General features: G+C 42.2%; 1 protein-coding gene across 8 annotated transcripts in view; it reads right to left on the bottom strand.

Annotated features, from left to right (window-relative positions):
* Positions 1 to 21,287, bottom strand: part of CUNH11orf65 (chromosome unknown C11orf65 homolog) — a 52,621-nt gene extending 31,334 nt beyond the window's left edge. For 3 of the 8 annotated variants that reach the window (XR_004111731.1, XM_031344968.1, XM_031344965.1), the window contains exons 1-6: positions 21,061 to 21,246; positions 18,531 to 18,620; positions 14,626 to 14,718; positions 12,260 to 12,313; positions 3,200 to 3,400; positions 1,412 to 1,542 (exon numbers count right to left, since the gene is read on the bottom strand). Coding sequence is in view for 7 of the 8 variants with exons in the window: in XM_031344968.1 (XP_031200828.1) it covers positions 1,412 to 1,542; positions 3,200 to 3,400; positions 12,260 to 12,313; positions 14,626 to 14,718; positions 18,531 to 18,620; positions 21,061 to 21,120 (629 nt within the window). In the remaining variant the exon portion in view is untranslated. Of the gene's footprint in view, positions 1 to 1,411; positions 1,543 to 3,199; positions 3,401 to 12,259; positions 12,314 to 14,625; positions 14,719 to 18,530; positions 18,621 to 20,335; positions 20,409 to 20,931; positions 21,000 to 21,060 lie in introns of all 8 variants that reach the window. The other 5 variants (XM_031344967.1, XM_031344971.1, XM_031344966.1 and 2 more) reach the window with 5 other exon arrangements.
* Between the last annotated feature and the right edge of the window lie 2,383 nt (positions 21,288 to 23,670).

The following is a 23,670-nucleotide window of genomic DNA, read 5'->3' as shown; positions in this document are numbered from 1 at the left end:
AAGTCAGGAGAAAACTCTTACCAGTAATAAATAACCTTGAGTATAAGCAAACTGATTTCCCAATCAAGAATATAGAGTATCTTCTCTAAATACAATCCCTTAGTTACTGTCCTAATCACCTGCAATTATCTAAAGCGGAATGGCCTATGGATGTGTCTGTGGGGGGCTGTCTTGGCTGTTAATTGATGTAGGAAGACCCAGACCACCCTGTTCCACTCAGTTCTCTGGGAAAGTGGTCCTGAGCTAAGGATGAGCCAGCACACAGCATTCTTCCATGGTTTCTACTCCAAGTGATGCTTGATTTCTGGCCATGATTTCCCTTAGTGATGGACTATATAACCTGTAAGCTAAAGAAAATCCTTCCTCTTCTAAGTTGCTGTGGCCTAACCACCTTATCTCAGCAGCAGAGAATACACCATACACTTTGTTTAAAAGAAAAAAAATCATAACCCAATCACAAAAGAACACACATGGTATGCACTGACTGATAAATGGATATTAGCCCAAAAGCTCGGAATACCCAAGATATAATCAAAGACCACATAAAGCTCAAGAAGAAAGACCAAAGTGTGGATACTTCAGTCCTTCTTATAAGGGGGAACAAAATACTCACAGGCGGAAATACAGAGACAAAGTGTGGAGCAGAAACTGAAGGAAAGGCCATCCAGAGACTGCCCCACCTGGAGATCCTTCCCATATACAGTCACCAAACCCAGACACTATTGCAGATGCCAACAAGTGCTTGCTGACAGGATCCTGATATAGCTGTCTCCTGAGAGGCTCTGCCAGAGCCTGACTAATACAGAGGAGGCAGCCAGCCATTGGACTGAGCACAAGGTCCCCAATGCAGGAGTTAGAGAAAGGACTGAAGGAGCTGAAGGGGTTTGCAACCCCATAGGAAGAACAACAATATCAACCAACCAGACACTCCAGAGCTCCCAGGGACTAAAGCACCCACCAAAGAGTACACATGGAGTGACTTATAGTTCTAGCCACATATGTAGCAGAGGATGGCCTTGCTGGGCATCCAACAATGGGAGGAGAGGCTCTTGGTCCTGTGAAGGAAGGTTCAATGCCCCAGTGTAGGGGAATGCTAGGGTGGGGAGGCCAGAGTGGGTGGGTAGATGAGGGAGGATAGAATAGGGGGTTTCTGGGGGAAAAACTGGAAAATGGGATAACATTTGAGATGTGAATAAAGAAAATATCCAGTAAAAGAAAAAAAAATCGACTCACAATATATGTGTGGGTCTATTTCTCAGTTCTGTGGTCTGGACCATAGTCACCTCTGCATTTATGCCAGCCACAATGTCGTGGTTACAATTGCTCTCTAAGCCTTACTCAATTCTGTTTTTTTTTTTCTTCCCACAAAAATACCACTTATTTCTTTAATAAGGCCAAGTCATCTACTTACATTTGCCTCATCCACTCAATTTTTTTAATTTTTCTTTTCTTTTCCAGATCTTGCTTTCTCTTCAGTTTAGAGCAATGAAATTCGATTTCCTTTGTGCTGTGCAACTCTTCCTTGTCAGCTGGCATCCAAAACTATGGCAGAGCAAAGGTGAGCATGCACAGAATTAAAATACTGATTGTGGAGGTAGGTCTCTCTAGACAAGAACTTTGATGTGTTGATAGGAGGAGAGGAAGGGGCAGAAGAGAAGTCAGGCCTTTTCAAGGTTGTTCTAGTTATGTTATGAGCATCGCATTCCAGAATCACATGTTACAGCAACATTGACACACTCCAAAGTATTCTCTGGGTTCTTGATGAATGAATGGGCAATAAACTTATTCTAAGCATGTCTGTCTTGTCTCACCTGAACATACCTCGTCCTTCCTAGTGCTGCTGGCTTTTTAGGACTCTAATCCTCAAGGATTATATCCACTCAGGACAAGAGAAGTGCCTGTCTTATGTCCACCTAGCTGATTGTTTGCCCAGTTCCAGTTTATCCCCTCTCCCCCACAGTTCAAGCACTAGCCAGTGTTTGCTGTGTGTCCCAACACTTTGCCCCGTTTAATCACTTATCGCACCGCATTCAAGCATCCTGCCTACCTGACTATCTCTAGGCTCAGGCATCCTCTGTGAGGGAAGGGATTGTTTGTCTTCCCACCACTGTTCTTGGCATCTGGAACTAGGCTAACACATGACAGACATGCATGTGTACTAAATGAGTATATTCCCGTGTATTCCCACCTTGGTCATTTTAAACATCTGAAACGTTTAAGCATTTGGTATCTAAGTATACAGCATTCTATAATCTGTGTTTTTAGTATTCGGTTAGCAGAGAATAAATAAATATGGCCTAGTTTCAAACCTGATTGTTTGGTTTCAAACCCGGGACAAAGTCAGACCAGGACAAGGGGCTGAGGTACATATTTAATATACCAAAGCAGACCTAGCCTCCAGGTTCTTCCAGCATCCCTCAGTCCCAACCTGGCATATCCTACCCCAACCCTGAACTTTCCAGCCCAGGAGCTGGGCTGCCCTTCTCCCTATATAATCCAGACATTTTGTGCTCTCTCTCTCTCTCTCTCTCTCTCTCTCTCTCTCTCTCTCTCTCTCTCTCTCTCTCTGTCCTTTTCCTCTTCTCTTCTCCCTCTGCATGCATACCTCCCTCCTCTTATTCCCCCTTATCTATTTCTCTTTACCTCCTTCACCTACCCTCTTTCCACATGGTGACTTCCCTGGCCAAAGAGCAGCTTCCCAATAAACCTGCCTTTAATATAATCTAATCTTGTTTAAATTGGCTCATTTCACCTGCAGTGGAGAAATAACCTATCACTAATTAAAGATAAATGTAAGAAATGCAGCAAGATGGCTCATTGTGTAAAAATACCACTGAAAACCTGATGACAGGGGTATGAGCTCAGGAACCCATAATGGAAGGAGAGAACCAATTTCTACACGTTTTCCTCTGACCTTGGCATGAACACTGGAGCATATAATTTCCCATGCTTGCACAGACATCATTTACACACACACACACACACACACACACACACACACACACTCACGCGCGCACACACACACTAATTTAAATAAATAAGATAAATTGTAATCCTTACTTGAACAACCCCAAATAGCTAAGTTAAGCCATTTTTTTCAATTAAATTACAATTATTTTAAAAATTCAAGATTAATTTCCAAACACAAGATGAATTTCTAAATACATAAAATAAACATGAATGCTTTCCATCTTCTTACTCTGTAGGAAACAGGCCTCCAGCCATTGTTCTCTACACGGCGATACCAGCCGCTGTTGTCCTCGGTCTGAGGTGGATCATCTTTGTTATGAGATGTGTATCTTGCTGGAAGCTTTGTGTAATCTCTAGGGCTGTTAGCACACAGATCTTCAATATGTCTGTGAGTGAAAATTTTATAGTATATCTCAGGTGGAAATTTAACCTGCAGATGGGAGAGTTCAAAGCATCATTGTAATGCAATAATGGAAATGGGTTATATTTTAAAAATTCTTTTAAACTTCAAGTAAGTATGCTGTAAAAGTACCAAATGAGGATTCCAGGCAAGGAAGCAGGCTGGCTAACTACAGCTCTTCTCCCTCTCCTCTTCCAAAGCCAATCCTCTAGGCCAAGTGCTGAGGCCTCCCTTCCCCCACTGCCCCCCTCTCAGGGGGAAATCACAGATCTTCCCCTCCTAACTTCCCTCCCCCAACTCATTGCTTTAGTCTCCAACTCCAGTAGGTACTCCCAGGGAACTCGCAGGCTACTCAGACAGGGAAGCAGTAGGCTCACTGCATATCTTTGCCTATCCCTCCTCTCCACTAAATCTAATCCCCCAGACTCATTCCTAGCTCTGTAACAGATCCCCTGTTGCACCCTCCCCTTTTTGACCCTGCCCCCAGCCCATCTCAGGTGGATCACATAGATCTTCGCCTACACACACACACACACACACACACTGCTCTATCCTAGCTCCTAACTCCAGCAGGTACTTCCTGGCCACTGAAGATCTTTACCTCCTTCATTCCCCCAAGCCCATTCCTGTAGTCTCATTCCCCAGCTCTGTGACAGATCTCTTGCTCTGGCCTCTCCTCACTCTCTGTCCCTATCCCTAGGGGACTAGGCAGATTCTGGTAGAACGCCCTGGTCTCCTCCTTCCTGAGGATCCCTTTAGCACCTTCCTCCTAGCCCATACCCATTCTTACATGTCAGCTCCCCACACCTAGAAACACATTTCACCTGGAACCCCCAGTGGTCATACCTATTAGGATCCCAACATTTTTTCTTATCAGCCAATATACAGCCACTAAATCTCCTGAGAACCAGGGAGGGCAACAGAAACCAAGAAACAAAACACCCACCCAACAACGACAAGACCAGTTATCAGCACCTAGAGTTGCAGTCTCCCCAAACTGAGATGCCTATACACCAGCGCAAAAATACAATTAATAGCCAGAACACTGTCTCCACTAGAGCCCAGCAACTCGACCATAGCAGGTCCTAAGAAAAGGAATCTAGCCGAAGCACAAGCGAAGGACCTTAAAATACTCACTACGAATGACAGAGGTTCTTAAAGGAGAACTGAATAAACTCTTCAATCTGTGAAAACACAAACAGTGCTAGGAAATGAAAAAACAGTTCAAGACCTGAAAACAGAAATAACATCAATAAAGAAAACACAAAGTGAGGGAAATCTTGGAATGAAAAATTTAGGAACTTGAACAGAAATCTCAGAGGCAAGCCTCACCAGCAGAATACAAGAGGTGGAAAAGAGACTCATAGACAACAAAGACACAATAGATGGTATGGCTACCCTGGGCAAAGAAAATGTTGAGTCTAAAAAGTTCTACACCAAAAATCCAGAAAATCTGGGACATTGTGAAAAGACCAACTCTAGGAATAATAGGAATAGATGAAGGAAAAGAAACACAGGTCAAAGGCACACAAAGTATTTTCAACAAAATCACAGAAGAAAACCTAAATAATAAGATGCCTAGGTATAAGAAACACAGAGAGGACCAAATAGACTGGACCAGAAAAGAAATTCCCCTAGGCACATAATAATCAAAGCACCAAACATACAGAAAAAGTAAGAATATTAAAAGCTGAAAGGGAAAAAGACCAAGTAGCACATAAAGGTACACCTTTTAAAATAACACTTGACTTTTTTTTTTTCTTTTTTTCCAGACAGTGTTTCTCTGTGTACCCCTGGCTGTCCTGGAACTCAGAAATCCACCTGTCTCTGCCTCCCAAGTGCGGGATTAAAAGCGTGCGCCACCACTGCCCTGCTAACACCTGACTTCTTAAGGGAGAGTCTAAAAACTCAAATGGCCTTGTAGTGATGGTGTCTAAAGATTCAAAGACACCACAGATGTCAGCCCAGACTACTACACCAGCAATACTTTCCATCACGATAGATGGAGAAAATAAGATACTCCATCATAAAACCAAATTAAGCAATATCTATTGTGGGACCATGTAAGGCAGCCCGTTTTCTGTTTTCTGGTTGAGCTAGGTTTAAACCCCAGGGAGACCCAGCAGGTGTTCTTGCAAGGAACGATAGGCATTTGCCATGCTCCCAGACACTAGGCTCCTGACAGAGGTTTCAGCTCTCCATAATTCTGTGGCCATCTGTCACATAGGGCAATGCCCTAAGCGCCTCTACAGGTGGAGGATGCGACTACAGATCACTCAGCCTCAAGACAGATCTCCATTTTAATAAGGTACCTTAAGGCCTGAAGGGCTTAGCCAATTAAGCTCTCCTTCCCAGACACTCCACCCTGCAAAAGGTATTTAACCTCAGGCCCACCCTGAGAAAGTTGGGTTTGGTTTCACTCATTGCAACTCTCCACGGTGACAATAAGTGCGTTAAAACCATGGACTGCCTCTTCTCATTGGGACCACAGTAGGAACAATGAAGCCGGTCTTCCTCCTGCCCTTTACCCTTCAGCCCCCAGCTACAACCCCTAGGCCCGCACTCCATTCTCAGCTATTTTGCAACATAGGGCAGCTTCTGTGCTGTCCAAGAGCTAGAACCTGCCATCCCTGGCCTCCATTTGGCCCGGGAACCCACAAGGGAACTCCGGCAGTTCCCCAGGGACATCAGACTGTTCCTCCCTACCCCTGGAGCAGGGTCCTGCGGCTTCTCACAGCCTGTTGCCAGCAGCAGCAGCAGCGGGTGGGCACAATCAAACTTTGTGTCTCACCTCACCCAGCAGCCTGAGCCCTGGATCAGATGCAGGCCACCAATTTTAACTCACAATCTATATACAAATCTAGTCCTCCAGAAGGTGCTGGAAGTAGAATTTCAACCTAAAATGGTTTACCACACCCAAGAAAACACAGGGAATAATCCCAACAAATCAAAAGAAGGAACACAAACACACACGCCCCACACCACCACCACAACAATAATAACAGGAGTCAACAAACATTACTTATTGATATCTCTCAACATCAATGGTCTCAATTCTCCAATAAAAAGACACAGAACGGATGCAAAAACAGGATCCATCTTTCTTCTGTAGCCAAGAAACATATCTTAACATTAAGAATATACATCACCTCAGTGTAAAAGGATGGAAAAAGGTATTCCAAGAAAATTGACCTAAGAAGCAAGCAGGTGGAGTCTTTTTTTTTTTTTTTTTTTTTTTTTTTTTTTAGGTTTTTCGAAACAGGGTTTCTCTGTGTAGTCATGGCTGTCCTGGAACTCACTCTGTAGACCAGGGTGGCCTTGAACTCAGAAATCCACCTGCCTCTGCCTCCCAAGTGCTGGGATTAAAGGCAAGCGCCACCACCGCCCGGCAGGTGGAGCCATTTTAATATGAGACAAAATATACTTCAAACCAAAACTCATCAGAAAAGATGGGGAAGGATACTTCATACCCAGCAAAGGAAAATTCTACCAAGAGGACATGCAATTCTTTTTTTTTTTTTTTCATTTTTCGAGACAGGGTTTCTCTGTGTAGCCCTGGTTGTCCTGGAACTCACTCTGTAGACCAGGCTGGCCTCAAACTCAGAAATCCACCTGCCTCTGCCTCCCAAGTGCTGGGATTAAATTCGTGCGCCACCACCGCCTGGCTGACACTGCAGTTCTTAACCCCTGAGTACCAAGCACAAGGGCACCCAAGTTCATAAAAGAAATACTGCTACAGCTTAAATTACATGTTGAATATCACACTTTGATAGGTGGAGACTTCAACACCCCACTGTCACCAACAGATAGCTCATCCAGATAGAAATTAAATATAGGAAGGCTAGAGCTAACTGATATCATAAGCCAAATGGACCTAAGAGATATTTACAGAACATTTTACCCAAACACAAGAATATACAGCACTTTATGGAACTGAAACCAAAACTGACCAAATAGTTGGATGAAAAGCAAGTCTCAATAGATACAAGAAAATTGAAATAACCTCTTGTGGGGCTGGCAAGATGGCTCAGCAGGTAAGAGCACTGATTGCTCTTCCGAAGGCCCTGAGTTCAAATCCCAGCAACCACATGGTGGCTCACAACCACCCGTAATGAGATCTGACGCCCTCTTCTGGTGTGTCTGAAGACAGCTACAGTGAATTACGCTGGTGAGCCAGGCCAGAGCGAGCAGGGCCGGAGCAAGGTCCTGAGTTCAATTCCCAGCAGCCACACACATGATGGCTCATGGCCATCTGTACAGCTACAGTGTACTCATACACATAAAATAAATAAAATAAATCTTTAAAAAAGAAAGAAAGAAGAACCCCTTGCATCCTAACTGACCACTGCAGATTAAAGCTGGATATCAACAACAACAGAAAGCTTACATGGAAACTGTACAGCTCTTTACTGAATGAAAAATGAGTCAAAGCCAGAATTTGAGAAATAAAAACTTTCTAGAATTGAATGAAAATGAACATCCAACATGACCAAACTTACAGGATGCAATAAAAGCAGTTCTAAGAGGCAAGTTCATAGCATCACATGCTTATATTAAAAAAAATTAGAGTGAGAAACCTCATACTACTAACACACACACACACATACACACACATACACATACATACACACACATACACACACACATACACACATACATACACATACACACATACATACACACACATACACACATACACACACATATACACACATATACACACACATACACACACATACACATACACACATACACATACACACATACATACACACACACATACACACAAAACCCAACAAAATAAAGCAGTAGCCCTCTTATATACAAAGAAATCGGGGAACTGGCCTTCACTTTAGCCATAGTGGTATAAAATATCTTGGGACAAATCTAATCAAGAAGAAAGAAATTGAAGAAGTTATCAGAAGATAGAGAGATCTCCCATGTTCATGGGCAGATAAGATTAATATAGTAGTAATGGCTATCCTACTAAAAGCCATCTACAGATTCAGTGCACTACCCGTCAAAACTCCAAGGCAGTTCACAGATCTTGAAAGGACAATTTTCAGTTTCATATGGAAACAAACCCTGAATAGTTAAAACAATATGAATAATAAAAGAACTTTGGGAGATATCACTATGATTTCAAGTTGTACTACAGAGTTATAGTAATTAAAGCAGCATGGTATTGGCATTGATCAATGGAATACAATTAAAGATGCAGATATAAATCTGCATGCCTATGGACACCTGATTTTTGACAAAACAAAACAAAACAACAACAATAACAATAACAACAACAACAACAACAAAACCATAAATACACACTGGAAAAAAGACAGCATTTTCAACAAATAGTACTGGTCAAATTGGATATCTGCATGTAGAAGAATGTAAAAAAAAAAAATCCATATTTATCACTCTACACAAAACTCAACCCAAATGGATCAAAGACCTCAACATAAAACCAGATACACTGGACCTGGTAGAAGAGAAAGAAACTGGGGAGTAGACTTGAACTCAATGGCACAAGAAAAGACTTCTGAATAGAATACCACTAGCATGGGTACTAAGATCAAATATTAATAAATGGGACCTCATGAAACTGAGAAGCTTCTGTAATGCAAAGTACACTGTCATCTAGACAGATAAAGCAGCAGCCTGCACAACAGGAAAAGATTTTACTAACTACACATTTGATAGAGGTCTAATATCCAAAATATATGAATAACTCAACTAAATAACTAAAAACTAGATATTTATTTATTTTAGATTTATTTATTTATTATATGTAAGTACACTGTAGCTGTCTTCAGACGCACCAGAAGAGGGCGTCAGATCTCATTACGGGTGGTTGTGAGCCACCATGTGGTTGCTGGGATTTGAACTCATGACCTTCTGAAGAGCAGTCAGTGCTCTTCCCCACTGAGCCATCTCACCAGCCCTAAAAACTAGATATTAACAAAACAAATAACCCAATTAAAAACAAGGTGCAGAGCCGGGCAGTGGTGGCACATGCCTTTAATCCTAGCACTAGAATTAAAGGAGTCAGAGGCAGGTGGATTTCTGAGTTCGAGGCCAGCATGGTCTACAGAGTGAATTCCAGGACAGCCAGGACTACACAGAGAAACCCTGTCTTGAAAAACCAAAACCATAACCAAACCAACCAACCAAACAAAAACAAAAACAAAAACAAAAAACAAGGTGCAGATCTAAACAGAGAATTCTCAAAAGAGGAAACTCCAGGGACTGAGAAACACTTAAATGTTCAACACCCTTACCACCAGGAAAATCAAAACTGCTTTGAGATTTTTATCTTATCTCTGTCAGAATGGCTAAGATCAATAAAACAAATGATAGCACATGCTGGCGAGGATGTAGAGGAAAGGGAACTCTCATCCATTGCTGGTGGGACTGCAAACTTGTACAGCCACTACGGAAATCAGGAAGATGGGAATCCATCCACCTCAATATCCAGCTCTACCACCACACTTGGGCATATACCCAAGGGATGATTCATCCTTCCTCACTTGCCCACATGTCCACTGATGCTCTATTTATAATAGCCAGGAATTGGAAATGACCTACATGCCCCTCAGTACAAGAATAGATAAAGAAAATGTGGTACGAATCCATCCACCTCAATATCCAGCTCTACCACCACACTTGGGCATATGCCCAAGGGATGATTCATCCTTCCTCACTTGCCCACATGTCCACTGATGCTCTACGTATAATAGCCAGGAATTGGAAAGAACCTACATGCCCCTCAGTACAAGAATAGATAAAGAAAATGCGGTACATTTATACTATGGATTATTATTACTTAGCCATTACAAAACAATAAAATCATGAAATTGACAGGTAAATGAACAGAACTAGAACAATTGTCCCAAATTAGGTATTCTAGACCCAGAAACACAAATATATGTATTTGCTTATATGTGGATATTAGCTATTAAGTCAACAATAACCAAGCTACAATCTGTAGAGTCACAGAGGTAAGGGACAAGAGGGGACAGATCTTGTTAGAAAAGGAAATAGATAGATATAGATGGAGCACTGGAATGGGAGAGGGGAATGAGGAAGGAATATGAGAGAGACAGCTAAAATTAAAGGGTAATTTAATTTTACCCTAATACAGTCGAGGTTTCCTAAAATACATACACTGTGGTGGTTTGTGTAGGTGTGGCCCCCATAGATTCATGTATTTGAATGCTTGGCAATAGGAAGTGGCACTCTTAGGAAGTGTGACCTTGTCAGAGGAAGTGTATTCACTGGAGAGGCAGAGGTTTGAGGTTATACATGTTCAAGGTACACCAGTGCGACACAATTTCCTTCTGCTGTCTTCTTCAGATCAAGAAACTCTCAGCTCCTTTTAGAGCACCATGTCTGCTTGCCTGCCACCACACTTCCCACCACGGTGAGAATGGACAAAACCTCTAAATCTATAAACCAGCCCCCATCACATGTTTTCCTTTACAAGAGTTGCCTTGGTCATGGTGTCTCTTCACAGCAATAAGACCCTAACAAAGACATATGAAGGCAATCTAAATGAAATCATCAAACAATGGGGAAGACAGAGTCTCATCTGGCCATCTCTTGCCAGCAGAGGAAGCATCCTGCCCGGGACTGGGTTATAGGTAACTGAGTTGTTGGCCAAAGGGGTCCCTGGCTGTTGCTAAGGGTGGCTCTCTACAAACTGACAAAAAGCCCCCATTGCTGAAGAGAATTCCTATACAGCTCACTAAACATGAGAAAGTCAAGCTGGTGCCTATATAGGGCCTTCACCCCTAAGTTCTAGCATCTTTGTTACAGGAAGGTCCTTTGCACATGACCAAAAGAGAAATGTAAACACCAACACAGTACCAAACCTTTGGTCTACAATGCTGTCCTGCCTACAAGATATGCTAGGGAAATGGTGGCACAAACCTTTTGGGAGTAACCAGCCAACATCTTATTTGACTTAAGGCTCATTCCATTGGATGGAACCCATATCTGACCCTCCTTGGGTCACCAAGCACTTGATTCTAAATAGTTCAGGGACCAAGGGTAAACCAAACTGCTAATTTTTTAAAAAAGTAATAATAAAATGACTCCTAATGACACTCTGCTATACCCATGGGTCAGTGTCTTATTCCACTGTCTTCAGAGAAGCTTTATCTTAACCAAAGCCCTCCTCTCATGCCTCTGTGGAAGAGGAGGTGGGAAGAATCTAAGAGCCAGAGGGATGGAGGACACCAAGAAAACAAGGCCTTCTACCTCAACATGAACAAAGCTCAGAGACGGAGGCAGCAGTGCAGGGCTGCAGGGTTCTATACCAGGTCCTCTATAGGTATATGATGGCTTCCAGTTAGTGTTTTTATGGAATTCCGGAGTGTGCAAACGAGTGGGTCTCTGACTCTTGTGCCTTCTCTTGGGATCTTTTCCTTCTGTTCATTTTGTCCAATTCTGATGTGTTTGGTTTTATTTTATCATATACCATATCATATATCATTATCCCTTAGAAGTCTGTTTTCTAATGAGAGAGAGAAAGTTAGCAGATCTTGATGGGAGGGGAGGAGAGGAGCCAGAAAGAGTGGAAGAAATTATGTGATTATATTACATAAAAAGTCATATATCACATAATGTGATATGTGTTTTTTCAAGACCGGGTTTCTCTGTGTAGCCCTGGCTGTCCTGGAACTCACTCTGTAGAACAGGCTGGCCTCGAACCCAGAAATCTGCCTGCCTCTGCCTCCCAAGTGCTGGGATTAAAGGTGTGCGTCACCACCGCCCGGCTAGATAATGTCTATATAGTGATTCATAAGATATATCATGTGAGTAAAGCATTGCATTTTCAAGAAAAGGGGAAAAAACAAACCTACCAAATAAGGATTCAGGCATACTCACCCCGCCCAGTCTGAATCGCACTTGGACGCCAGCAGCAGCATCTAGGAGCTGTGCCTGTAAGAAAATAGGAGAATGTCCCTTCAGCATCCCATGAGCATCATTTGGCTATCGCTCATTCCATCGATTAAAAGTAGTCACTGATATTTACTGTTCATACAACAGGTCAAGTAATTAGATTTAAATCATAAAACATTATTTTTAATTATGCTTGCACATGAGTGCAGGTGCCCATGGAAGCCAGAGGCATTGGATTTCACTGAAGCTGTAGTTACAGGTTGTTGTGAGCTGCCCAGTGTGAGCCATTTCTCCAGCCCTGAAATCAAAGTACTCTGAGAGCTAAGGTCTTAATGGACAGCTCTTAGGATAATTGGAAAAATACCACCAACTCTCCTGTCTGTGCAATATATAATTACAAATCCTAAATGAATGTGATGTCACATGCCTTTAATCCCAGCACTCCAGAGACAGAAGCAGGTGGATCTCTGCGAGTTCAAAGCCATCATGGTCTACACAGTGAATTCTAGGACAGCCAGGACTATAGAGAGAGATCCTGTCTCAAAATAATAATAAAAATTAAAATAAATACAAATCCTAAGTGACTTGCTATTTGTAAAACATCAACAATAAGTCCTCAAACATATGACTTACATACAAAATATTGTAAGTAAATTCAGGAAAAAATATAGCTGGTCCACTCAAACTCAACACTAGATGGACCTTTCCTAACTAGCTTTGTTATGTCAAAAAAGATCCAAATTTCTGGGAGAATTGTGTACAATAAATCTTGTAAATCTTTTTTTCCTAAAAGGAAAATGGGGGAGAACCCTTCACCCCTTATCTGAAGACAGTTCACAATTATCTCCTTTGCATTAGGTTAGATTAGAAAATAGGTATTACAGTTTGAAAATCTATTCATTTTTCAGGATAATTTTCTCCTGTCCAAAACCTTTATAAAATTAAATATGAAATATAAAATTCTGCATAATTTTTTTATATTTGAATGGTGATGTTATACATTCATACATTTTCACTAAATTTCTGACAATTTTTTTTGTTTTGTTTTGTTTTAAGACAGGGTTTCTCTGTGTAGCCCTGGTTATCCTTGAACTCAGGAATCTGCCTGCCTCTGCCTCCCAAGGGCTGGAATTAAAGGTGTATACCACCACCATCAGGCATGGACAAGTTTTAAGTGTGCAGCTCCATGAATTTTTACATGTTTGTATATTCTGTGACTCTGTAAGTCATATAATAATCATAAACACCTTCAGCATCGTGGGCCTGTGACTTTTCCCAGATGGATATTCTTAAAAATCTCTTTATCTTCATGGATTAATGTTGCTAGCTTTCAAATTTTACACAAAAGGAATCATACCCTGTATGCTATTTGGATGCCTGGCTTTTTGTTCAGTTTCAATTGTTGATGAAAGTATAAGACCCATCCACGTAGATGCATGGGTTATTTTTGCATTGCTACTAATATTTCATCATGGTGGCTCTTACTGTTTCACATTTGCTTTGTCTATAACTTGGGCTATAAACAAAGCTGCTGTGAGTACTACTGCTACTTCTTGGCTTCTGGTGGATTGTTGAATTTATTTCTCTGGTTGAATGCTCAGGAACGGAATAGAAGAGGTTCTGGTGCACGCTGGTTGACTTTCTGTCACTGTAACAACATGTTGGCGACTGGGAAGTCTTTTCCTTACAGGTCTGGAGGCTGTGGAGTCAGCATCTACAGAGAGAGGGCTTCCCTGCTTTGATGACATCATATGACAAGAGAGCAAGGATGCTAGCTAGCTTGGGTTTCCCTTCCTCTTATAAAGCACCTGGAGGCAGGAGCTGATGCAGAGGCCATGGAGGGGTGCTGCTTACTGGCTTGCTTACCATGGCTTGCTCAGCCTGTTTGCTTATTACAAACAAGGACTGCCTACACTCTAGGCTGTCCCAGGTCAACCGTCAACATAACAATCATTATCAAGAAAATGCCCTACAGATATGCCTCTTCCTGACCTGAGCTTATGTCAAGTTGATAAAAGCAAAAATATCAATAAAAAAAAAAAAAAAAAAAAAAAAAAAACCAACCCAACAGGGACAGCACCTCAAGGCATGCTTCTAAAAGCAGAAACTAATGCATGATGCGGAATTCAAAATGAACATGGTTAGATTGGATAGAAGGGGTCGTAAGTGCCTGGCAGATGCAGTGAAGTAGGGAAAAGTTTGCTGTTGTTTGCTTTGTGGCAATTCATTTAACTATATATTTACACCTTCAGAGTTTGCAATATGTATGTAATTTCAATAAGTTTTTCAAGAAGCAAACATGAAGACATTGAACTGATAAGAAGATGCTGTGCTAGTAATAAAAGTCTTACCTCTTTAGGGTTAATGTACCTCACTATCTGGCGTGGCTCCCCTTGTCTTCTTAAGTCAATCAGAGTTTTAAAATGCTGGAATACGGAAACATTCTAAAGATCGAAACCCAGATTTTTATGGTTAAAACTAGATTCTCTGCTTTTCTGAGAGTATTGTTTTGAAAGTTTCTTACATTTATTTATTTGGGACAGGGATGCCACAGTACACAATTAGAGATCAGAGGACATCGTTGGAGCAGTGGTTCTTTTCTTTCTACCGTGTGGGGGCCCAGTGATAGAACTCAGGCCATCAGCCTGGTGGCAACTGCCTTTACCCATTGAATTATACTACTAGCATTGGGATTTCTGCTTTTCTCAGCTGTTCACGCAACTGCACAGAAACACAGATGTGAACAGCCCTGCAGGACTAGAGAAATGAAGCTTCAAATTGAACAGAGTTTAGGGAAAGCAAAAACTCATCACCCATGAGGTTTGGCTGGGGCAATCAACACTTTAGAAGGTAAACATCTCAGCCATAAACTCTTTCCCTAGCTCTTTTTAGGAAGCTGGTGCTATCCTGACATCAAAATTTCTCAAGGATACTATATAAGAGGGGGCCCTATTCACCTTCTCAAAGGAACGAGGGGGTGCTAGATACAGCCTAGCACCCGCTTATTCTGAAATGAGCCTAGCTACACTCTGAGGTGAGTGACTTCAGGAGATGACTAGGCACTAAATGAGAGCAAGTGGGAGGGAGGGACAGAACAAGGGAGGGAGGGAAGGAGGGAAGGAGGAAAGTTCAGATGTTTGGGATGACAGTGTAGAAAGAAAAGCATTTCTGCCTCTCCCGCCCCAGCTCCACATCCACAGAAGGAAGCTTCCCTTCCTCCTGCAGGAGAGGGTGGACAGGAGAGTCCCTGCAGACTTCTGTCAGCTAGGATGCAGGCAGCCTTTGCTAGCAAAAAGCTTCACAGCTCTCCCTGGCTGGTGGTCTAGTTAGATAAGCAACCAGAACTCTGTAGAGAGGCTGAATTTTGGACAAGGACTTACAATGTCTCCAGGGGAATACACAGGCTGCTATAGCTAGTGGCATCTGGAGACATTTACTTTTGTGTAAATTTGGAGTGTTCTAAGGGTCAGAAACCCCTGCACACCTCTCCCCTCCATGGACACCTACTACACTGGCTTGTAGGGCAGCTTCCTTGCAAATGCAACCTGGCCTTGAAGACTCACTGTGTCCTATGCTAGTTGGGTGCTCACTGTAACTGAGGAAAACCCATCTTCTGAGAGAGGCTGCTGTCCTTTCCATGGTGTAGCCAAACCCTGAGTACCCACTCCTACTGCCGTTCATCTCCTAGCTACCTGTACCACTACTGTCTCCACTCTTGCTGGTCCCCAGAGTGAGTGAGTGTCTTTAGAAGTTTCCAGCAGGCTCTCCCTGGTGTGCACTGTGCCCCTTATTGTCATCCCTTATTGTTAAGGACACAATGAAGAAGATGCTATGGTGCTTGGTGGAAGCATAGCCAGTGTTGTGCAGTAAACTGATGCTGTTAGACTCATCGCCTGGAACAGACTACTTACTAAGAGGCTACCCCATTAAATCAATGGGGATGCCAGGTGTGTAAATCTTAGTGCAGGAGCACAAGAGAGGTCTTGCAAAGAAAAGAGACACAGCAAGGTATTGGCTCCCAGAGATCTGCAGGATGGCTAGGTGCAAAATACTTGACAAATGTAAAATAATGATCGCAAGGAAACGAATGAGATCCTTGAGGCAACGGACTGATAGTTTAGTGAAAATCTGTTTAGGAGAATTCTAAACTCCAAGGTGAACAAAAGATGGCTAGAATCATGACAGCACTCGGAAGCATAACCTCCACCAGAGTCTGTGAACCAAAGGGAAGTGAAGAATCGTTCATCGTCAAACAACAGTAAACATCAATAAAGTAAAATTGTGAAAAACATTCAAGAGAATTACCAAAATAAACAAACAAATACCAGGAGTTTTTACTTATCATTAATAACCTTAGATGTAAACAGACTAAATTATCCAATTAAAAGATTCAGAGTTGGTCAACAGATTTAAAAACTAAGACCAAAGAATATTCTGCCTGTAACTTGTAAGAAACTTAAGCCACCAGTGAAGACACAAAACGATGGGGGTGGGAGGATTGGTTGTGGTATTTAAAGTAAATGGAAGCTTAAAACAAGCGGAAGCACTGGGTTTATGGCTTTTCAAGAGGCAAACGGTAGAACTGTAAGATTTGATTGATCTGATGGTGGTCTTGTGGACTGGAAACAGCTGGGTAACTTGACACAAAGCCACTAGGCATAGCGACTGAAGGGGTCCATACATTGCAGGGTGCCCCCCTATGGACCCCAGTTAAGGCACACACCACACCCAAACATCAATTTCCAAGCACAAACCAAGCACAAAGAGATATTTTATTAAGCAAGGCAAAGATACAGGGTGGCTGAACTCTGCATCTGGCAGAGACAGCTGCAAAGAGCTTTTTGCAAGTGTTGATTTTAAGAAGGAGATAAGGGGGTGGGGTGGGGTATGGGGGGTCTGTATTAGAATGAGCTAGGATGAGTTGGTAAGTTCTGACTAGGTATCTTAACAAGGATTGTTAAAATAGTGAACTCTGATTGCTGGACCCTGATGCTTTGATCTTGTTGGACTTTAGGGATCAGGCTCAGGAATGAGTCAGGTATAACAAAGTGGTCAAAGAAGGAAGCAGACTTTGGTGGATAGCTTTAGGAATGGCATCTAACAGTTGAGCAAGGGAGAGGGAAGGGAAGGACAAAAACTGCAGGCATCATGCTTGTCAAGCTCAGGCCACTAGAGCCCTTCAGTGGCAGAATTGCTACTATTATAAAAAGGAGTGAAGTCATTTTACCTCTTGGCTGTCACCCAACTTGATAAGTATACTTGGAAAATTTTCTACTTATGAGACCAGTTCTATCCATGTTAAGAACACAATAACTGAGCAAATAGCCTAGATAAAATATTCCATTAAGCCATAAGATCTTCAAGAGCACTCAATAAATATTGGATGAGTAAATATACCTTTACCACTTTGTCACAAACATGATGGCTGAGTCAAGAAACAAAGACTATCATAGGTCAAAGTTAATGAGACAATTAGTGATATATATATGTGTGTGTGTGTGTGTGTGTGTGTGTGTATGTGTGTGTTATCTATTATCAAAGTATCTGACACCACTTAGAAACTTATAGGAGACAGAGGGATGGCTCAGTCAATAAAATGCTTGCTGTGTAAACTCTCCAGTACCCATGTAAAAAAGCTGAATGTGGCTGGGTGGAGGTGGCCCACACCCTTCACCCTAGCATGTGGGAGGCAGAGGCAGGTGGATTTACAGAGTAGTTTACACAGTTTGGTGTACAGAGTGAGTTCCAGGACAGATGGGGCTACACAGAAAAATCCTGTCTCAAAAAAACCAAAACAAAAATGAAACAAAACAAAATGAAAAGTTCAATGAGATGGGACACTCATAATCTGGGAGCCAGAAATGGGTGGGTCAGTGAGGCTTGCTGGGTAATCACTGTGGCCTGCTTGTCAAGTTATAGGTTAGTGAGGTCTCCTGTCTCAAAAGCGAAAGTAGACTATATCCTGAGGAACAATGTCTAAGGTTTATTTGTGACCTCTGTGTGCATGCATATACAACCATGTCCACACTTACCTACATTATGTGTACACCAAAACATTGTTTTAACTAAAAAGAATGTAAATGTTTTGAACCGAATGAAATAATTTTGCCTTTTGAAGCTGGATATTGAATGACTAACTTGAAGGGTGGTACAAGCATGTGTAAATACATAAAAGAGCTATTGAACTGTGCACACTTTCTGTTCACTTTGTTAAATGTTTAAGTTCTCTCTCAATGGATCAGATAAACAGACTCACAAGGAAAGTTTTCCAGGCCCTCTGAATGATTCTTGCAGCTATTTCCCGCTTTGGATGAGCTTGGGTATCTTTCACAGACATTTGGAAGTTCTAAAAGAAAAATAAGCAAAATGGAAACCTTGAAATAATTGTATATGCTCCACTATGAAACTGTCTCTGGTGCTCAATGAAAACTAAATAAAGTTGTCTAAAAGAAACAATGAAATGAGACTCAGTATTTTAATAATATTACACTGTTTTCTATCAAGCATGGGATATTTTTCAAATAATCTATTTGTGTGTGTATGTGTTGTATAAGTGCCCATAGATGCTGCAAGGGACATCATATATCTCTTGGAACTGGGGTCACAGGCTTTTGAGAGCGACCCCATGATGATGCTGGGATTTGAACTCTGATCCTTATGTATACAGCATTCTGACTACCAGAAAAGGGCACCAGATCTTATTACAGATGGTCGTGAGTCACCACACCAAGTGGTTGCTGAGAATTAAACTCAGGACCTCTGGAAGAAGAGCCAGTGCTCTTAACCCCTGAGCCATCTCTCCAGCCCGGCAGTAACAGTCTTAACTTCTGGGCTATCTCTGTTCACTGATTAGATGACTTTAATTTGCATGTGCAGTACTAAACTTAAAGATTTAAGGTCAAATAGTAAATAACTAGCCAGAGTCGAGCTCCATTTATGCTTTAAAGTCTGTGACCTTTACATACTTTGTTGTATGACTTAAACAGCTGTAGCCACAGGTTTCCCAAGCCTCTAGCCTAGAACTGGGACCGACTACAGACTTTAACTACATTGTCCACTTTATATATCATGCATTATATTTTTTTAAAAAAAACATGAAGCTTGTACTATTAAGGAGTGAAACAAAAATCACTATTTGCACTTCACAGTTTTTATTTGAACTGTAAAAAATAGTAGAGAAACCAGGAGAGACTCTAGCTCTCAATCCCTTCCAGGCTTCCAAAGCTATGATGGAAGAGGTAGGCAGATGTCAAGTTGTGCTACTCTGAGGGTGTTCTGTGGACTTATGCCAAGTTGATTCTTGTGTTGGCATAGGAGATAAAAATGAATTGAGGGGTTGGGGAGAAAGCTTAGTGAGTAACTTCTTGCTCTGGATGCGTGACAACCTCAGTTTGAATGCCTACACACAAGTAAAAGTTTTCTGTTTTTTTTGTTTTTGTTTTTGTTTGTTTTTGAAAATCTCCAGCAATTAACGGTTGCTGATAATTGAACCTGCATGGTGGGAAGAGGAGGGGCAGGGGCTGTAGCTCAGGGACAGAGTGCTTACCTGGTACTTCCAGAAGAACCACAAACAACAACAACAACAGTGATGATAAAGGAGAGACTAGGGGTTAACCTTGCCCATCTTCTCCCAATTCCCAAGGCTCTAAGACTGGCCCCAAGAGTTATTTGCATCGAGAAAACTGTCAAACGTCTTAAATCAGTATCTATGACTTTCTCTAGTTGACTTAAGATTTAAGGATAATATGGCAATGTGTTAATGATGCAGATTAAAGGTATAGCATGTGCATCACCATTCCGTTGTGAATAGCACAGTAATACAGAAATGACCTCGAGGAACAGTGGCACTTCGTGGAAGCCTCAACATGTTCAACTGTACTAAACATTGCTTGTGTACTAAATGGCAGGCCAGGTAAATGAGCATGTGTACAGTCAAAAATGGAGAGGGAGGGGGGGGGAATTTCACTATGTAGCCCAAGATGCTCCTAAACCCCACCGCCCTCAGTCGCCTCAATGCTGATTGTCGGCAGTGAAGCCACAGGGGAGGCTCTGGGCTCTTACGTGGAAGCAGGGACACAGTAGCCAGAAGATGAGGCTGGACTCAAGAGGGCTTGTCTTCTTTAAGTATGAGGCACTAAAGCATGTGAAAATATTGTTAGAGAAGGAGAAATTAAAGGCGCAGGCGAGGGTAAAGGAAATGTAAGATTCGTTGAGTAGAGGGACCAAGTCGTTTGCTATGAGGCTTCTAACCAACCATGTGGGGAAAACTTCAATTGTAAGACCCAAGGAGCACAAGTAAACCATTGCTTAAATCAGGACTTTACTACACCCATGTGCGAACTGTGCGAACTGCCAATTAGGAGAGGACTGCCAGCCAGTCTCAAGTCGATAGCCCTGTCCTGGGATTCAGAGGGAGCCCTGCAAATGGATACTCTTGTCCGTGGTTTCCTTCAACTCAGAACCCGTATATTCCTGTTCTCTTTACTAAATTTTATTTTTTTTAGCAAATGTGTCTTCACGATTTTGCTTTTCCTCTTTACCTATACATCTTAATACTGAGGGTCAAGACAGAAACCAACAGAAATCCTACTCATGTATCCTTTAGAATGCTCCCTCCATCTCTAAATATGTTAGGGAGAAAATCTAAAGCCACATACTGCGTTTAACAGGGTGGAGGAATCCAGATGCCAGAGGTGGGTTAGCAATATCCTCGAAGCTGCAGCCCCTGAATTAGGGAGAGGGAGGAGTAGGCATTGGTGAGGTGGAGGAAAGCTTTTCCATCATACCAGAGCAACTGTGTCAGGAGAGGGGTTTGGAGAACAGAGCATCAGGAACGGTGGTAGCATACTAAGGGCTTGATGTGAGTGTTTAGGGTCTTTCAACAGGCCAAGATTAGACCAGACACCAGGGCAGAAAGAAACCGGGAAGGAAATGTGTCCCTTGACTTGCCAATCTGTTGGTCTCCATTGTTTCCTTGGTAACAACGCAGTCGGAAATGACTTAATAGCTCCGTCCCTAGGCCCCGCCCCCAAACCTGACCATTCTTCTTACTTAGATGTCTAAGCCTTAGTCTGTGATGACGTTTGTTCTGATAGACGTCTCGCTCTCTTCCAGTCTTGGTGCCATAGAGGCAGAGGACTTGAGAAAGGAACTCAGAGAGATCTCCGACACGTGACGAGCCTTGCTGAAGGCCTACGTGACATGAGGCCTCAGTCTACTACGTGACATGAGGCCTCAGTCTACTACGTGACATGAGGCCTCAGTCTAATGCTATTTCTAAATTTAAGCTCCTTAGCTTGACACAGGTTTTAAATAGAGGACTTCACAGAACCCGAAAGCATACTGTATATTTAATGCATGCTTTATTTACCTGAATGTTGAATATCCTGCACGCCAACATTACCTTAATGTCAGAGGGAAACAATGTAAAATGAAGAATATTCAGACCTGCCTAGTTCTTCTATGCTCTTGCATGGAACATAATTTGTGAGGAAGATGAACTTCTAGGAAAATATTTTCTTTATATATTAAATGCATTTTTACAGAGGGAAAAAAATCCTTGTAGGAAATTCAGTGACAAAGTGAATATCAAGACCTTTAAAATCCTTATCACAGTTTCCATAAACGAGGCCATGGGCTTCAGTTCTCCTTCATGTAGCTGTTGTCATGTGTAGAGAGAATATCTGGTGTATTGTATGGATGCACCACCTGTCAATTAAAAAGCCTGTAGCCTCTGGCTTAGGCAGGAAATGGGAGGTGAACTACCTGGGGTGGGAGATCGGCCAGGGAAGATGTGAGGAGACAGACTCATGGTACCTGAGCATTGGTAACCAGCCATGTGGCAGAATGTAGATTAAAATAATGAGGTTATGTGGGTTATTTAAGTTATGATCTAGTCAGAGAAGAGCCTAGCTATATGGCCAAGGTATTTGTAAATATATTTTGCGTCTGAGTCTTATTCCTAGGAGCATGGAGCTGGGAGTCAGTACCAGGCCCAACTTCAACAGCCATGTGTTAGCACATAGACATGAATACATTTTAATACTTTCAATACTTGTGCTTTTTAATCTAATACAAACTGGGTTCAAATTTTTATATTAAATAAAATTATTATTATTTTTGTCTTGTTTGTTCACTAGTGTTTTTTTTTTTTTCTTTTCTTTTCCTTTTTTCAAGACAGGGTTTCTCTGTGTAGCCCTGGCTGTCTTGGAACTGCACGGGAATTATATCAGTGGACCCCCCCCCCCCCAACCTGGCTGACTGGGTGTTTTTAGGCAGGGGATTATGGGCTTTGGCTAGGTCCTTCCCTAAGTCAGTCAGAGTTGAGATTTTTAAAAACATGTCTTATAATACCTCAGTTGTAAGACATTCGTCTAGAAGGCATGAATCCTGCAAAAGCAAAACAATCCAGCTCAGATACTCAGAACACGTATCAAAGAAAGTTGGGAATCCGAACTTTCCCACAATGCCCATATGCAGTTAGGAAAGGTGTGCCTGGTTGAGGACTTACCTAATGCTTTTCAGGGTCACTGTGCCTCCTCTTCAGGCCCTGATGACCAGGCCAAAACTGCTTAAATTTCCTAGAACAGCAAAGTCAGTGAAATTTACTCAAGCCAAGCAGAAAAACCCAGCAAATCTCTTCAATAGACTGGAATCTATCAAGGGTCAACCGTATTCTGGGAACTTCAGCCAGTGCTCTGACCATCAACATTTGTAAGAAACAGAAATGGGCCTCGAAAATAACTTGATTATCTACAGCCTAGTTAGCCAGTCAGCTGTTACAGCTCATCTGCCGGCTAATTAGCTACAGGGACTTTTGCAACAAGCGCAGTCAGGTTGACTACTATCAATCTCTATGTTCACTAGGCTCGCTGGGCCCAGTGCAGGTGTCCAAATCCATACCTCCCATTAGTAACAGAAATTCCACAATGCCAGTAAAAGCAGAATACTCATTTATATTACTCCTTTTGTGAGGCACCATTTCACTCCAAACTGGTTCAAACAGTGGACTGCTTGGGGAATTGCCCCCCAAATGCTAAAAGGACCTGGCACAGGGGGCAAACAATTAATTGTCCATGGATTTTCTTTTTAGCTTCCACCCCAGAGCCCCATCTGTGGGCAGTGACGTGCACAGCAGCAGGGGGCTCTTGTTACTCATTGCGACATGAAACCTGGGCAGATAGCCTGATCGTGTGGTGGGAAATCAACTTTTGGGTTTCTCTAGGGAGTTCGTTTCTGAAAGCTTGTTTCTTCTTGCCGCCTAGTAGTTTACAATAAGGGGGAATCCTTGGAAAGCACTTTTCTGTTGCTATGGCAAGATGCCAGAGCAACAAACAACCTGAGGAAGAAAGTTTATTTTTGCTTATGGTGCCAGTGGGCATCATGAAAGGGAAGGG

This window comes from Mastomys coucha, unplaced genomic scaffold (assembly GCF_008632895.1).
Source record: "Mastomys coucha isolate ucsf_1 unplaced genomic scaffold, UCSF_Mcou_1 pScaffold23, whole genome shotgun sequence".
Taxonomy (NCBI): domain Eukaryota; kingdom Metazoa; phylum Chordata; class Mammalia; order Rodentia; family Muridae; genus Mastomys; species Mastomys coucha.
This window is presented reverse-complemented; position numbering and strand designations above follow the sequence as displayed.